The sequence below is a fragment of the Culex quinquefasciatus genome, chromosome 1 (genome assembly GCF_015732765.1).
Source record: "Culex quinquefasciatus strain JHB chromosome 1, VPISU_Cqui_1.0_pri_paternal, whole genome shotgun sequence".
NCBI lineage: Eukaryota > Metazoa > Arthropoda > Insecta > Diptera > Culicidae > Culex > Culex quinquefasciatus.
In genome coordinates this window covers 10806421-10824357 of record NC_051861.1, presented here as the reverse complement: position 1 = coordinate 10824357, position 17937 = coordinate 10806421, and the positions used below count along the sequence as shown (strand labels likewise).

At 39.7% G+C, this 17937-nt stretch overlaps 1 protein-coding gene and 1 long non-coding RNA gene across 3 annotated transcripts; both read left to right on the top strand.

Annotated features, from left to right (window-relative positions):
• Positions 1 to 4592: 4592 nt before the first annotated feature.
• LOC119765125 lies at positions 4593 to 6643 on the top strand. The gene is made up of 3 exons (XR_005276513.1): positions 4593 to 4771; positions 4852 to 5140; positions 6603 to 6643. It is a non-coding gene; the product is annotated as an uncharacterized LOC119765125 (long non-coding RNA).
• An 824-nt stretch (positions 6644 to 7467) lies between these two features.
• LOC6033974 (adiponectin receptor protein) lies at positions 7468 to 16105 on the top strand. 2 transcript variants are annotated; one of them, XM_001844310.2, is made up of 5 exons: positions 7468 to 7676; positions 13642 to 14416; positions 14489 to 14676; positions 14739 to 14932; positions 14994 to 16105. In XM_001844310.2, the coding sequence occupies exons 2-5, from the start codon at positions 13644 to 13646 to the stop codon at positions 15129 to 15131; spliced, it is 1293 nt and encodes a 430-aa protein (XP_001844362.1). In that variant the 5' UTR covers positions 7468 to 7676; positions 13642 to 13643; the 3' UTR covers positions 15132 to 16105. The 2 variants fall into 2 exon arrangements, with proteins under 2 accessions (XP_001844362.1, XP_038114471.1); XM_038258543.1 differs by lacking the exon at positions 7468 to 7676 and adding an exon at positions 7713 to 8190.
• Positions 16106 to 17937: the final 1832 nt, after the last annotated feature.

Genomic DNA, 17937 nt, shown 5'->3' with positions numbered 1-17937 from the left:
ATCAATTCCAACTCTCTTAGATGCATTCGAATGGTCTTTTGAAGCCCTTCAAAATGTGCTATAGACATCCAGGATTGGTTTGACTTTTCTCATAGCTTTTGCTAATTACTGTTAAAAATGGATTTTTAAAACCTTAATAATTTTCCCAACAGCCTCCAACACCCATACTCCCATAGGTCAAAAGTTAGGGAATTTCATGGACTATAAGCCTACGGTATTAACTTTTTGGCCAATCGCAGTTTTTCTCATAGTTTTACGGTTTTTCTAGATCAAACATTTTACAACGTTAGTTTTTGCCCTGTAGGCCTCCATAGCGGCACTTTTTGGTCTCAATTTTGACATATTCGGAATCCTCAGAAAATTTTACATTAGGTTGAGGTGTTGTAATTTTGAATTTGATTGTAAAAAATGCCATTTAGAATTAATTAAAATATTATTGAGCATTTTGTCGGATTAAGGGTAAAACAAGTTTTCGCCTACTTGATACAGCATTGGACGTATTGAGCATAGGGTAAATAAGATCTATTTCTTTTTTCAAAAATGTTTTATTTAATTATTTTTTAAAGCAATATTACAACTCCAATACTTCTAACTTACGTGAAATTGTCCGAGGATTCCGAATATGACAAAATTGAGACCAAAAAGTGCCGCTATGGAGGCCTACAGGGCAAAAACTAACGTTGTAAAATGTTTGTTCTAGAAAAACCGTAAAACTATGAGAAAAACTGCAATTGGCCAAAAAGTTAATACTGTAGGCTTATAGTCCATGAAATTCCCTAACTTTTGACCTATGAGAGTATGGGTGTTGGTGGCTGTTGGGAAAAGTTATTAAGGTTTTAAATAAATCCATTTTTAACAGTAATTTGCAAAAGCTATGAGAAAAAGTCAAACCAATCCTGGACGTCTATAGCACATTTTGAAGGGCTTCAAAAGACCATTCGAATGCATCTAAGAGAGTTGGAATTGATGAAGTTTTACGGAAATGCGAGCAATTTTAAGATTTTTCATGTTTTTTGGACCTCAAACTTCAAAGTCCGTTTTACCCCACTTCCCTTTGTCGTAGAGGGCTCATATTTGGCATGAGTTCATCTCATGTATAGACAAACAAACCCTGAAAGTTTCATCCAATTCGGAGCACCTCGATACGACCTCTAGAACAAACCGAGCAGAATCTACAAATACTGCCTCTTAAGTTGCAGGTGTTCATGTAGAATGTATACTAACATCTCCCCAAATTTCATCAAATTTGGTTAAGCACAAGCAAAGTTACAGTGTGAAATGTAAACAAAAATGGGTCAATTTTAGGTAAATAAATAAGACCTGTTTCCGAAAGCCCGTAAAAATTACCAAACACAAAATTTTATGAAACAAAAAATGTTTTGCTATCATTTGAACCTTGGACAAGAACCCCTGTGAATAACATTGTGACTTTGGACCGGTTTTAAGTGTTTTTCAACCTTTTTCATTTGGTGCACCAGAGCACCACCTAGGCATATGAGCAACTAAATATTCAGGAGCACTTTTTTTCTAAATTACAGAAAAAGCTTATTTTTATCAAAACAAAAGTTTATAAATGTTTTGACTAACCATAAACAAGACAAAACATTGTTATTAGACCGATAGTTTTATTATTTTCCTCATTTTTCATGAAAATGGTTGTTTGTGGGTTTTGAATGAGCCAATCAAAGAAACCTGAAAATGCAGAGATTTTAGAATTTGTAGTTTATACTTCAGAAATATGGTCTTACAGCAAAGAATAAGTAGTTTTTAACACATTTCAAAGCGTTTTCAAACAAATGAACCAATACATTTGAAGAAAACGAGATTTTGTATTTTAAAAAAAAAGATGCTCATCTTCCTGATGGTGCTCTGGTGAACCACTTCAAATTCTACTTTTTTGTCCCAATTCGATGTTTGTGGGTCAAAGTAAAGTATTTCCAGCATTATTGTACCAAAATTAAGCGATTTACTATTTTTACGATAAGCAAACAGCTCTGGGCGTTAGAGGGTTAAACTTTCTGTCAAGCTGCTGTGAAGTATTCCATTACAGCTGGGAAAGTTTCACTCCATGTTACCGGCTCACATCTCCTATTTTAATTTCTAGATATGGTCCTAAAGCCTTGGAATATAAACGCAAAATCAAAGTCGCTTGCGTCGGAGTTCGATACCCCGTCCTTTGGATTGTAATGCTAACTACCAGGCCATCGTGCTCGCCATCGTGGCTTGGTGAGTTAAGAGTTTTGAACTTTTAAGAAATTGGCTTCGGCTGCCGATCCCTAAGTTGCTTGGGGGCGTGGGTTCGATTCCCGTCTTATCTTCCTGGCCTTCTAGCGCATGGGGAAGTAAAACATCGGTCCATTTGCGTAAAAGGGGTTTTGGGTGACTCACCACACATAACCTTTGGACGCCTAGAAATGAGCAGAGGCCACAAAAGATCGGGGGTCGTTAAAGTGGAGTGCTTTGCTTTTTTTTAATTGGACAAAAAATCAAGCCAAAAATTGTGTTCACAACAACTAAGTTTATTTTTCTGATTACAATTACCCTTTGTACGACAGCAACAGATTTAAAATGAAATTTTAAATAAATTTAAAAAATAACTTCGTGGCCCTTTTTAAAATGTACAAATATGATAAAAACTGGTTTTTAATCCTGTTTTTTACCGTTGTACATAAATATTTGCATCGAGAAATTAATAAGAGAGTTTTGAGCCGGTAACCACGGGATTGAAACTCGTCTGAAAAACCTGTATCATTTTCTCATTTGAAACAGTGGCGCTACGTGGTGGTAGCTGCCCTGTTTATTACACTGTGAAATTATGCATGGCCAATCCAAGGAACCAGAAGGTGACAACAGAAATGTCCGTCCAAAAGGGGTGCTTCAAAAAAACTTATTATTTTTAACAAATTTTCGAACAAATCAGCAACGAATTACAAGTTTGACAGTCGAACGACACTTAATAGTTTGTTCTGTTATTTGTTTTTGCAAAACCACATATTTTTAACGAAAGTGCCAAAAATATTCGTAATCACCATTTGCCTCTTGGTGGCGCTTTCTGTTGGTATGTGTGTGGTCGATGTTTGCGGACGTGCACGCAGAACACAGAACAGTGAGAACTAGCGAAAATGCCTCACTTTCTTCTGATACAAGTCGCCATATTGAAATTGCTTGAAGAATCATACGCACGCGTGCGGTAACATAGAGTGAAACTTTCACAGCTCTCATAGCAAACTTCATAACAGCTGGACAAAAAGTTTAACTCCATGTTGCACTTTTAATTTCTCGATAATTCATTAAATTCACTCAAAATCAGAAGTACCCCTAAAAAGGGAGGAAGTAACCCTGAAAAAGGGTTTGTTTACCTTGTATTGACAGATAAAGGGTAGATAGCATGGCTTTCTACCTAAGGTACTCGCGATTGAATGTGTAGTAGTGCGGTTGTCAAAATCGCTATCTCTGACTCTCTCACTCCACTGACATTGACATTGTTTATGTTTTGGTTTTCCTGGCACGGCCCATTGTTCTTTTGTTATTGTTTTGGTTTTAGTGGCACGGAGTCATGAACTCACACTAATGCAAAGCAAGATGACGAGTACCTTTGATATACAGCCTTGGGTAGATAGAACCCTTTTTGAGGGGTAATCCTGATTTTAATCTCGGTAATTTCGATTTTATCGAGAAATTAAAAAGAGAGATGTGAGCCGGTAACGTGGAGTTAAACTTTCGCAACGTTCGCAACTGTCATGGTAAACTTCACAGAAGCTTGACAGAAAGTTTAACTCCGTGTTGCACTTTTAATTGGGTCCGAGGTTGGATTCTAAAATGAAGCTTAGATTGCTGATTGTTTACAGCGACAAAGCTTATTTTTCTGAGTACAATGACCCTTTGTACGACCGCAAACAGTTTAAGAGCGAGTTTTTCACCAATGTGTAACAGGTCGTATCGAGGTGCTCCGATTTGGATGAAACTTTCAGCGTTTGTTTGTCTATACATGAGATGAACTCATGCCAAATATGAGCCCTCTACGACAAAGGGAAGTGGGGTAAAACGGGCTTTGAAGTTTGAGGTCCAAAAAACCAGAAAAATCTTAAAATTGCTCGCATTTCCGTAAAACTTCATCAATTCCAACTCTCTTAGATGAATTCGAAAGGTCTTTTGAAGCCCTTTAAAATGTGCCATAGACATCCAGGATTGGTTCGACTTTTTCTCTTAGCTTTTGCAAATTACTGTCAAAAATGGATTTTTTTAAAACCTTAATATCTTTTTGCAGCAGCCTCCAACACCCATACTCCCATAGGTCAAAAGATAGGTAATTACATGGACTATAAGCCTACGGTGTTAACTTTTTGGCCAATCGCAGTTTTTCTCATAGCTTTTCGATTTTTCTAGAACAAACATTTTACAACGTTAGTTTTTGCCCTGTAGGCCGCCATAACGGCACTTTTTGGTCTCAATTTTGTCATATTCGGAATCCTCGGACAATTTCACGTAAGTGCCCTGTTTGAAAAATGTCGCACGTCGTACGAGTTGTCGCACGGTTTTGATTTTACCGTTTCGATATGATTGGTCGAAAGGACAACAAACGCACGACAAACACTCGACATGCGCGACATTGTTTTTTCCATCGATTTTCCTTAATTTCGACGTCACGATTTTCGTCGACGCAAACAGTTTGACAGTTCTCTTCAGCTGATCTTGTTTGGACTTGATTTCAACCGAATTGAACCAGTTGTCGTTGCTGTTGGGCTACTGGAGGATTTTGACCGATTGACAGGTAAATTGTGTTACTTTTCCGGAAAGTTTCGGCTGGAGTGGCGAACGGCCAAATCATAGTCTTATGTTCTGGATTTCCAGATTTCGGTTGTCGTGGCTGTGAAGGACGAAGACGGTGGGCCATGTTCCGGTATCGGAAGGAATCGGTCTGCGATTGAGAAAGCGGATTGGTGTTTTGCTTTCCGCGGAAGTTGCATTCCCAAAGGAGAAGGAGTTTCCGAGTGTTGAATGTGTCGGAAATAGAAGGAGGGAGACGGAACATTCAAGCTCGGGAGTCAATCACTGTTCCGCTTGAATAAAAAGGTGGAGGAGGACGAAATAATAAACTCCCGCGACGTTTCTAAACAGCCAGAATTTGTTAATGGAACCGGTGAGTAGTGTTTTGGATGAGGTGTATTGGGAGTGCGTTTGTATGACGCAAAACAAAACATAAACATAAAACTTATAATTCGACGAAGAAAAATATTCAATTTGAAATTGCACAATTTTGAATTTAAGATTTTTTCATTTTATAATTCTTAAAATTTCAAAATTCTTAACTTAACTTCTGAAATCCTAATTTCAAAAATTCTAAAAAGATTAAGTTTTTTTTAAAGTTTGGAGGGTAAATGATGTATTTAAAATTTTAAAATCCAAACATAAATAAATATATAACTCTTTCGTTCTGAAATAAAAAAACTAAAAATTCTTAAAATTCCAAAATTCTTAACTTCTGAAATCCTAAATTAAAAAAATCGAAGGTTCTAAAATTCCTAAAACTATCAATCTAAAATTCCATAAATTTTTATTTTTAATTCAAAAAATATATAAATATTTGAAGTTAAAAAATTCCAACATTCTTAAATTTTTAAATTTACACAATGGAGCACCCGCAGTCGAGCAGTTTTTGACAGTTCGCTCAATAAGAAATACATTGTAGAAAAAAGCAAAAACTGCTCGAATGGAAATGCTCCATTCCTTGCTTCTTTTAAAATTCTTCAAATTGCATAATTTAAAAAACCATTGAATCTTGAAATGAGAAAATTCAAGGTTATTTATAATCTTGAGAATTTGAAAAAAATTAATGTTCCTAGTTTTAATAAAATTCTCAAGATAACATATATTGTGGCATTAAAAAAATGCTAAAACTCCAGACTACTAACATAAACATAAACTACAAACATAATAAAATTCTTAAATTCCTACATTCATAGATTCTAAAATTGTGAAATTTTCGGCTTTACAGAACTCTTAAAATCTAGTATTTGAAAATCCTAAAAACAAGTGCTTACATTCGGATATTCTGGAAAATTGTATTTTAATTCTTCAAGTTTTAATATTCCAAATAATTTAGAAGTTTTAAAATTCCTGATAGTCTTAATACTTTCAAAATTCTTCGTTTTAATATTTTAATATTATAACATTTTTAAAATTTCTGATTCCTAATATCTTGAGGTTTGTAATTCTAAAAAATACAATAATAAACTAGATAATAAGTTTTTAAAATTATCTATTTTTATTTTTTACAATTTTGTGATTTCAACTATTTGGGGTTTTTTTTATAAATATTATTTAACTTAACTTTGAAAAATATTTGCAACGGCATTTTGAAAATATTTATTTTTGTCATTGGATAGATCAGAACCTCACTGCTACCCACAATAAAATCAAACATATCATGTTTAATTTTTTTAAACCCAACAATTCTAATGAAAGTCAGCTTTAAAATTTCAAAACATGAATCTTTCTTTCTCAAAATTTTGAAATGCAAAATATTTATAAAACACGTCATGTCTTAATATTTTTAAATTCTTGAATCCTGCAATTTTTTTAAATTATTTTATTCGTTCCAGCTCTGTACAAACAGTTTCCAGAGTGCTTTTGCTGGACGTGGACCAGCAAGAGGAAAAGGACAATGAAAATGCGTTGGTGGTGTTGGACTTCTAGCGGAATCTCAAAAGTGCAATTATCAAAACTCAGTCTTCTTCCTGGAGATACTTTCGGCCGAGAACATCCACCGGGTGAAGGCGATCGAGGTGGACAAACTTCCCAAGGGGCAGCACTCGAACATTGGAAGGGTAGACAAGCAGATCCTTTCCAAAAGTGGTTGGCCATCGTCGGACCAAAAGGAGTCGGTTTGTATTTCCTTCTTGTGCAACGGCCAATCCCGTCACTAAGCGAAATTAAGAGAAGTATGGCTGCAGTGATAGTGAATTTTTTAAAAACAAAGTGCCAGGCCAGTGCAAACTAATACAAATGAATAAAAATAATGAAAAACATAAACAACGTGAATTTTATTTTGAAAATAACCTCAAAATACCAAAATGACAGCACACGACAAAGGCACGACATCCTAAATAACAAAACCGTGCGACGTCGGTCGAATGTCGTACGACAATGTCGAACAATTTCGATTATCGATCGTACGACAAATACGACATTTTGGTGCAAAAACGTCTGACATTCGTGCGAAAGTCGCGCGACATTGTCGTGCGACGTCGTACTATTGCACGGACGACAAACGACGGACGTCCGACGGACTTTTCAGTCAGGGATTGTACATAAAAATTAAGCTTTAGTACCCAATTTCTCGATTCAGCCTGACCATTTTGCCCCAGATCTTTGCCATCATCCCATCCATGCTCAACCCTGCGCACTGTCAGTTTTGACGGATGTCAAACTCTTTTGTGTTTTTTTTCTGCGCCCAGCAGTCGTCGTCGTCATCGCGGAACGGGCTTTTCAGTCTTCGATCGATTTTTCTCCGTCTCGGTGTGTGGTGACCAGCAGCAGCAACTCAGTGAAGCAGCCAGTTTCATCATTCCCCCCACGGTGCTGGATATTTGGGCCTGACAGTTTGAAGGGCCCCTCCAACGCGCCAGGAAAAGGAATATTATTTTCGTTGGCTGAAGAAGTAAAACCACCAGGAAGTAAGTGCATTTTCAAGAGTGTTCGGAAAAAAGTGGTTCCCCGGAACGTCGTCACGTAACACACACGCACACGGAGATTGCGAAAAGGGAAAATTTTCCACCCTTTTGGAATGGCTTCCGGGGTTGAGTTTGTTCGATTGCGTAGAAAATAATAAGGCAAAATCGTAGAAGGAAAAAAAGCTTGGGGCGAAATCGACCTTTGGACCCTGCTCCACGTCGGTTGACGAGGGCAGAAGCTCCCCTCGGCACAACGCACACACAAAGAGAGAAAAATCTTAACAGTTTCCAAGAAGTTGGCGACCGAAGATCGCGAAGAAAGCAGGTCATTTCGAAGAGCCTGGAATTAGCATAAGAAATTTTGATGTTTTTGTAAGTTTATTCGCTTGAAGAAGAGAAAACAAGAAAAGAGAAGACTCTTGTGCAATCGCTGGAACGTGGAACACCTGGATTGAGGTTCTCCACGGCAACAGCAGATCGGCACAACGCAACGCAATAAAAAAGAACAAGTCGGAAGGTAAATGATAATTGATTACAGTCGAATCCAGGCGATTTAATATGAGGTGAATGGGGGGAAAATGAAGATTAGAAGAGAATAATGCATACACGCAATCGGCCGATTCGGGACAAAGCAGATAAAATGAGTTATGCCTTTTATTCGATTGTCAGTCTCCTTCAGAATTTTTAAATTATTTGTTTGCGGCCAAATTATTTACATTATTTATTAAAACAAATCCTTCGAAACACAGGTTTTCAATCTTATCAAAGAAATCAAAAAGAACCTTAAGTTACATTCAATGATTTCTCAGTTCGAAGCTATTTAAACTGCACTCAAAACTTCGATTTCGTAACATTGTTGCCAAATTATCAAACTTTGGTCAAATGGAAAGATATTTTAAATACCTACCCAGTGATGAACAAAATTTTAATTTAATCAGTGGTTTTAGATGTTTAAGGCTAGTATGCAGATCGGAAGGAAAGGGGTCAATAAATAGCTTTACGAACAGCAGAACAAGGGAGAGGGAGCGATTTCTTGGGGCTTTTCTTCATCCTCTCTGACTCGCTTGCGCTGCTGGTGCTGCCAATTTGATTTTTTTCTTGACCGATTCCTTCCGAAGTGCATACACCGCTTTAACGGAAAAAAATAAAATATAAAACTGTTTCCAGATTTCAACATTTTCCGATAAATCCGTAGTAACATTTCAATAGGGCGATAAACATCATTAAAATCAACAATCGGGTGACAGCGCTTTAGTGCCCTTTCAGTTCTCTTCGAAATTGCATTTAGAAAGGGCCCATTATGGCCCCCGGGTGTTTTGTGGTCTCTGTTGCAAGTTTCTGTTCATTTCTAGGCGTCCGAAGGTTAAGTGTGGTGAGTCACCCAAAACCTCTTTTACGCAAATGGACCGACGTTTTACTTCCCCATCCGATAGAAGGCGTGATCTCGTCTCGAAAAATGCCACCGGGTCCGTCTGGGATTGAACCCAGGCCTGCTGGGGTGAGAGGCTTCCACTACACCACCGGACCCGTATCATCAGTAAAAAATGCCATCAGTCACGCTTCTTTTTTAAATAGGAATTGAAACAAGTTGTCCACTTTTTGCAAGCGATTTTCTCGAATCGTGGTTTTTGGTTTTGTGCCCTAATGAAATGTTTGGCTCGGATTTCACGAATTTAAGTGTTCTTAACTTTTGACAGTGTTGCCAGATGCTTTATTAACTTTATTAAACTTTATTCTATTATATATGTTTTCACTGCATTCGCATTCGCATGGAGATGGTGATCTTAGTGGGTTGCAGACTGGATTTCGTCATATATAAATGATGATTGTCCAGCACAGGTTGCTTAGATATTGATTAAAGGGAATTAAAACCAATTCTACCAGCACAGGACACCACGAAAGCCATCCATTGCCGGCCGCTCCCATCTCCACCATTCACCGGGGTAGGAATAAGGATTTGGAGCACGGGAAATGTTGATGCTTACTTACTTGGAAAAAGGTAGCGAAACCGCAGGCTTTTTTTTCCCAACCCTATTGTGGAACTCGATCAAAATGACCGTTTGACCAAATTTTATCGAATTTATATATTTTTTCACTGCGCCCAGAAAGCCATACGAGTGAACAGGAAATTTGAGACGTAATTGAGTAATTTTTACTCAGATTTCGGTAAAACCGAACTTACTCATATAAATTATAAGGCTTTCTAACGATAAAAATTACTGCGAACACAGTCTAAGCGGGCATCGGTTTGTTTTCCACACAGTTTTGTTTGTATTAATGATTTAAACCTAATTTTCACAGTTTCATTATGGTCAGATCGACATTTGCTAAAACATAGCCTGACATTGAGTCAACAAAAGGTTGAAAAAAAAAATGGGAGTTTGAAGTGACAGCTGTTTGTTTTCCGTATAGCACGGTTCCACAAAGTTACTCGTTTCGGCTAGAAAGCCTTATTTGCATAAAAAAAACTCAGAATGAGTAACTTGATTAAGAAGTTTAGACGATATCGAATTTAAAATAACTCAGAAATTAGCATTATTATTAACAAAACAAGAAAAACATATTTTCAAACATTTGTCCTTGAACCAGTTATGTTTGACCTCTTGTGTAACGTTACATACAAACGAGATCATACTCGTAGCATGTTTGGACACGTTTTTTTTATAAATAAATAAAAGAACAGTTAAAGCTCATCACGCGCCAATCAAGACACATACAAAATAAAACCAAGAAAACGTGCGCGTCGCAAGAGTTGTCACACTCTCGCTGGGGTGATTTGTTTACCGTTTCAACTCTGTATGTAAATGGAGTAATTTGCAAATTATTGTACAATTGTTGGAAAAATAATTAAAAACATTTTTTCTTTCTGTTGAATGGAAGTTATTCTTATTTAAGTTTTTTTTAAAGAAACGAACACATTTTCAAATTACTCTACCGACTAGGAAAGACAAAACAACGGCTGTATGGTAATGAAGTAGGAATTTCCACTCGCATACTGCGATCAGCAACGCGTAGCGTTGGTGTTGTTTCGTCGATATCGTACATTAGAAAAAAACAAACTTTGTTTGTCATCGTAGTAGTCCCCCTTCTTTGTCCAGTTAGTTACGCAAATTGAAGCGAAATTCAAAGTTTGACAGCTGGTACCTCGTTACATGTGTCAGTTTGGACAGGTGGGCGTCCCGTAACGACCGTAGAAGTTTTTCGCTTTCGTGACCTGACAAGCCGCGTCAAAAAGCAATGACAATCAAACGGGGCAGTTGACCTTTAGCTCCTCCATCATCATTTGTTATTACGACCGACTTGTCGGTGGTGCGCTTGAGGTTCGTGCAAAGGCCTCAATTTAGCACGTCAACCGCATTTTTTCGGTTTTTGAAGTCATGCACTCTGACTGACGGCGCACCATTTTATCGCGCGCGCGTTCTATTTCTGTGCGGAAGGGAAAGAAAACAGTTTGTTTTTATTTTATTTCCCGATTCCATCGGTTAGATGTCAACAAAAACAAAGCTCTGCTTTGCTAAGCGGAAGGGTATTTTTACACCGAGCTTTATGGTTCGATTTGTATCGGGTCCGTTGGGCGCTCAATGATTGAGTAGCAATTATGCAAAAAAGGCAATCAATGTAACGCCACCGCACAGCTAACGTAATGGAAAAGGTTATTTTTAGACCAAGGGCGTTTGGTGCTTTCCCTCCGGCGTCATTAGCTGTCGCTCAAAGAGATGCAAACGACTATTTTTGGAAGCTTGGACGTTTCGAGTGAGTCTGACTTAATTAGAGCGTACGCAATCCGTTTGAAAACCCCGATTACCCAAAAATGGGTAATAAATAACTGTCAGTGAGTGGAAGCCATAATGACGCTACTTGATGGACGCCATTATGGTAAATTTGACAGGTTCCTTTGTTATTTGCACGTTGCACTGAGATTATCCAGTGAAAGGTTTGCAAACTGCATTATCTCTATATTTTTAAAGGTTTTGAGCCGCTAAATCCTCTAACCACTGACCGTCTGCCTTTTCCATAGGGGAATTTCAGTGTGTCAACGCTCTAATGTTACTTGATCCCCCTTTATCACTTTATTTTTACTCCCGGCTGATTGCAATGAGTACAATGTCTGTTTTGACAAACCCGTTCGCTCGAATCGGAACTTGTAATCTCATACCCGCTTTAATCTAACACTCTTAGACCGTATATTATAGCAGCAAAGAGTGATTATTTCTAGCACACTGTGCAGCGCTAGAAGGTCGTCAATCAGAAGCCCGGCTGGGCCACGTGACTCTCTCTCTCTCTCTAAGCCGTTCTTACAGCAGCGCTTAGCCCTTCCGATATAGGTTAGGTACGTCTGGAAAACCTGGTTCGCTTTGTGGTTGTGGGACAAAATTGCCGCAGTACACCGTCGTCGTCGTTTGCCTAAAAAGCGACCACAGTCGCCAACATGTGCACACATTCACATAATAATAATGCACATTTTCGAAGCGATGCATCGAAGCAGGCCGCGTGCAGAGGCCAAACCAACCGGTTGGGCAATAATCAGTAGGCCATGAGGTCTCGTGTCCCTTTTGCAAGTGACAGTGTTGTCGGGTGGGATGATGGGTGAAGTTTGTTTTTAAATAGAAAAATTACATACGACCGTTTGAATAATTATGATTGGAAGAGGCAAGCAGCGAAGAACGGACCCATTAATTTTTCAGCACTGAACACGTCGGTGATTGTGACACGGCACGCACGCACAGGTGACAAGCTCGGTAATTTATCGATGATTATACTGTTCTGGATTAAAGCTTGCTTCGATTGGGTGCAATAAAGCTCAAGGTCTAGGACTATGATTAGATCAGGGTTCAATCAGAGATTTTCAAATGGCTTGGCAACACTTTCAATATGTTTTTGACGAAATGTCAGTTTGCCATAATGGCGGCAACTGTTAAAGTCGATTTTCAGTCGGATGCACGACGAGCTTTGCTGCTAGCAATCGAAGGTCGTCGGGTTGAACATTGCGATTTCACTGGCACAGTTTTTCGCGTTAGTTTAGTTGCCCTAGAGTCCATTTTTATAGCGTGTGTCAGCAACCTTTGCCATTAAATCGGAAGTAATTGTCCGCAATAATCCCCATGTGCCATGAATTAAATATGACGACCTCGGAGGCTCACTCGATGAACATGTGCGATAGATAGCAGTAATTTTATCGATCCCGTCACAGCCCAAGCTCCAAGCTCGTTCATACGAAATCAATGGCAAGCACCCCAACAGGTGGAGAGCCGGGGAGCCACTAAATTATTCATGCAATTCCAATACAAACAAGCGAGCTCGCTGGTAAGTGCCATAAATTTTCCAAAAGGAGAAACTCTCAAGTTCACTGCTAAAAAGTGATTTTGCATTAACGTGTAGTCGAAAGACCCGTTATTATGGCACGATCTGACAGTTGAGTTGCCATAATCGCAACAACCTTCACGTCAAAACGATTACCGAGGCATAGCTCGCGGCTTTGGTTGCCGCGAAGCTTTGTCGAGTTACGTGCGACACTTTTTTTTCTTTATGCAGAGGCAAAACAAATTGATTAGCGCCGTTGACGATGATGGACGAACAAGCTGCGACAAATAAATGGCGTGAAAAAGTGAGCTCACTTTACGAACGTAGAAGTGCGAATTAGAAATTTCGCTTAAATTTCGTGTAGAATCAAAATTACTCACTTTTGTGTTAACACAACCTTTGTTTTGGGTAGTATCATTGCAACGTGTAATCGTTTTGACATTTTAACATTCCCAGTAAGAAAATTTCGAACGCATTTTTGGTCGACCAAATGTAGAAGTTCCCAGATTGTAAAACAGGCAAAGGAACAAAGAAAAGGTCGAGTCGCATCCTGTTATCGCTTGGAGCGCATCATTCAATTTGAAGATTGCCATTATGTAATTGCAACTTTTCCATGACCAAATCGCGTGACGCGATCGAATAACTGAATGACACCTTCTTTCCTCAGAAATGACGTCACGTTACGAGCTGAACGCCCCGCTGCAGGGCCCATCGAACGCCGGCATTATTGTTCCGGCGAGTCTACGGTTAAAGGACAACGGATCATCGTCGGCAACGACGCCGGATGATGACGACGACATTTTGAACGTCGTCGAGCCGGACTACCAGCTCCGGAAGCGGCGCGTGTGGTCACCGGAGGAGGAAGACTCGCTAGCGTCAGAGGACATTGACCTGCTCGACGACGATGACGAGCTGGAGGAGGAGGAAGACGACGGAGTCGGTTGTCCGCTGCCGTCGACCCCCGAAGACACCCAGCTGCTCGAGGCCGAAATGACAGAAGTGCTCAAGGCCGGCGTCCTGTCGGACGAGATCGACCTCGGGGCGTTGGCGCACAATGCCGCCGAACAGGCCGAAGAGTTCGTCCGGAAGGTGTGGGAAGCGTCGTGGAAGGTGTGTCACTTCAAGAACCTTCCGGCCTGGCTCCAGGACAACGACTTCCTCCACAAGGGCCACCGGCCTCCGCTGCCGTCTTTTAGCGCCTGCTTCAAGTCCATCTTTCGCATCCACACCGAAACCGGCAACATCTGGACGCACCTGCTCGGCTGCGTAATGTTCATCGGAGTGGCCATTTACTTCCTGACGCGACCCTCGTTCGAAATCCAGTTCCAAGAGAAGCTCATCTTCCTGTCCTTCTTCATCGGGGCCATCGTGTGTTTGGGCTTCTCGTTTGCGTTCCACACGCTCTGCTGCCACTCGGAGATGGTCGGCAAGCTGTTTTCAAAGTGAGTATTCGTTCACAGCTCTTCAATCGGCCTGCCATCGAGCCCTTTCATTCCTGTTTTGTTCTCTCCCAGATTGGACTACTGCGGAATCGCGCTGCTCATCATGGGTTCGTTCGTTCCTTGGCTGTACTACGGTTTCTACTGTCACTACAAGCACAAAATGATCTACCTTACGGTGGTCATCGTCCTGGGCATCACGTCGATCATCACCTCCCTGTGGGACAAGTTCTCCCAGCCGAACCTGAGACCATTGCGAGCGGGTTGGTTCCAAATTTCGCGCTGGGTAATTTCTCGTATCTTGATACTTGTCCATCACCTGCAGGTGTCTTCATGAGCTTCGGCCTGTCCGGCATCATTCCGGCCATTCACTACGTCCTGATGGAGGGATGGATCAGCAAAGTTTCCCAGGCCAGCTTGGGTTGGCTGATTCTGATGGGCCTGCTGTACATCCTGGGTGCGCTGTTCTACGCGCTGCGAGTACCGGAGAGATGGTTCCCCGGCAAGTGTGATATCTGGGTAAGTATAGTTTCTTTCTTGTCTGTCGTTTCTCAAACAGTAAAATAAAACTCTTTTTCAGTTCCAATCGCATCAAATTTTCCACGTGCTGGTGCTGGTGGCCGCCTTCGTGCACTACCACGGAATCAGTGAGATGGCGATGTACCGGGTAACGGTGGGCGAGTGTGACATTCCGCAGCATCCGGCCATCAGTTTTTGAGGCCCTTCGTCCCACAACGAGTACCACTAGGTGAAAGGGTGTCGACGACGACGACGACACGTCCTGCACGAGGAACGGAACAAATTGTTGAGCGATGAAAATTCCCCTCCCCCGTTTCTTTTTGCGTTGGCCTCCTCCCTTTTCCCTTCTAATTCAGCGCAACCATTAGTTAGAGAACAGAAATATGGAGGATTTGTAGATTGATTCTATCAATTGTATTAGTTTAGGTTCATCCGAATGATTTCTTCCGCGTGACCCGTTTGTCGATCAGGAAAGAGAGATTTGTTTTCGGTTTCTTTTTGTTTGGGGGATCAAAGCATCAAAAGCCCTATTGTGACGAGCTTTTTGGAACCGGGTGCGAAGGCGAAAACCATTAAAGGGAGCGCGAGTGTTTTTTGCAGATTTTTTATTACAACTGGTAGAGTGTAGTGAATCAAAGCAAAAAAGAAAAAAAGAAAAATTCATATTTTAATTCGTCTCATAAATCTATAGCATGAAATAAAATTGATTCATCAATGTCCGCGTGTGAATGTGTAGAGACACTAAACAGAAAAAAAACCTAAAAGTTAACCCTTACAAAATCCGGAAGAATCTTACCAAACCTTACCCCGTAAGCAGCAGAATGAATCCTTCATCACACCCAAATGCTTTAATACATCCCCATTTTTTAGATTCCTCTATTTCACTTTGTTATTATTTTTTGTTTGTTCTTTATAGTGTATGAAGCAAGCCGCAAAGTATAAGGTTTAAATAAAAACAAAACACACACACAGACACGTTACAAAATAACAAAAAGAAGAAAAAAAACTATAATTATTATAAACTAATGAAATAAATATAGTTCATAAATGTGGTGGAAAACACATTGCAATTGCATGGGATGACAAGTGTAAAAAAAACTATAATTTATTCACAATACATACCCGGCAGAAATATTACAAAACAATAAAAAAACGTATGAGCTATGAAATATATATTACTTTTTGGTTTCCTTGTAATGAAAAATATGAAAAGAAACTCCTTATTAATTTTGAATTTGTCCTTTTGCAATGCTTCAAGTCAAGCCCTTTTATTCTGCACATTTATGCACAAGAAGTTCAGTTTAAGGGTTACTCGTAGTAAATCTTAAAATTTTCTATATTTTCTTAAATTATTTCAAATATATGTTTAAAGCTGCTTCAAAATTAAATTTGCTGACATTTTATCAAATCCTGATTAATATAAGATAATTTCTAGAGTTTTATTTGTTTTTTTTTTTGAAAGTGAGTGAAAATCACCCGACAACTCGTCAAAACCGCCTTAACTCAGAAATGTTATGAACATTAAACAAAGTGTTAGTCGATGTAGGCTCGAGATCGAGCCAAATCGACTTGAGGCTCGCTGCCACAATTCTTACTGGGTGCGTTCCAACTTGGAAGAGCACTCAAAATAATGTTCACCACAATGTTGCATGAACATATATGTGGTTATTTTCCATATGGATGTTCATGCAAAATCTACGTGAACCTCTGGTGGCTAGGCTGTATGCATTTGCAAATGTACCAATACAGTCATACCCCTCATCACAAGAATTTCACGTTACAGTTGCAGCCAATTCACGCAACTTATGCCTGATTGGAATGCAAATATCATATGATTTTCTAATGACTTTTACAGTGTGGGAGGTTGGGGGGTGGGGTATATTCTTCTTCTTTTTTTGTTATTAATGATTTAATTTAAATGAAAAAAAATAGTTGTTCTTTTAAATTTTTATTTTCGCAATCGCTGTTTTCATTCACTTATACACAATCACACTAGCACACAATCTCAATAACACAACAGCAATCTACACAATACACTTGTTCATGGTTCCGGCGTATCGCTTGCTGCTCGCGGGGTGTCCTAACCTGCTGTCGTACGTGACCGACGCCTTCGTCACCTCTTTGCATCGTTGGCTCCCTGGTAACCTTGGTGACTTGGACCTTTTTGGCTTTGCCCGCATCCTGCTCCAGGTTACGGTTGGCCATGATGAGGCACCGACGGTTGCGCGCTGGAACGGCTGGTTCAGTGGCCTAGAAAAAAGGCACATAAGATTAATCAAAAATTTTGACAAAATTATGAAACAAATACTTACTATTTTACGCAGATATTTTACTCCGAAAAAAATACCGCATGCAGATTCGGAAAACGACTAGAGTTACAAATATTCCGAGAAAAAAAACCGAAATCATGTTCACTTGATGAGAATCTGCAGCAAACTGACCGGCTTGAGACTTGCACGCCCAGCTAGAAATTTTCAGACAGGAATTTCATGCACCATCCCAACCATATAATACCAACTTACACTAACAATTTCACCACAATGTTGCATGAATAGGTGTATGGATTTTTTCCATACCAGTTTTCATGCGGGTGTTGCATGATTATCATGCAAACCAAAAAGCAGCTGACTGCAAGCCACGCCTCCAAATTTTCAGGCATGAATTTCACGTGACATTTAGTTGTGTGAGTGTATGCTGCGTGAAAATCTAGAAGAGTTGACATGAATTCATGGTGACTGTCGCATGACTCATGTAAAACATTGTTTCGGGACATAAATTGGCAGCCACAGGAATTTTCATGCAACTATGTGGTGAAAGGTTTTTTGAGTGAGGGTTTGTTCGATTTGGCTCTTTTTTCTCACTGGGGATAAGGCCTTCTAGTCAGAAATTTGCCAACACATTCAAAGTATGTTTACATGGCAGCTGCAGGTTTGTTTGCATCATGCAACTTCTGTGTTTTTTTTAACTGACCGCCCGATATTTCAGCCAACATACCCCGTAAAAAA

What these genes read in the sequence shown, in the direction of transcription:
- LOC6033974 (XM_001844310.2), top strand. Translation starts at nt 13,644, where the DNA reads ATGACGTCACGTTACGAGCTGAACGCCCCGCTGCAGGGCCCATCGAAC. An exon ending in GTCGGCAAGCTGTTTTCAAA is followed by an intron (nt 14,417 to 14,488) that starts GTGAGTATTCGT and finishes GTTCTCTCCCAG; the next exon opens with ATTGGACTACTGCGGAATCG. An exon ending in CCTGAGACCATTGCGAGCGG is followed by an intron (nt 14,677 to 14,738) that starts GTTGGTTCCAAA and finishes CATCACCTGCAG; the next exon opens with GTGTCTTCATGAGCTTCGGC.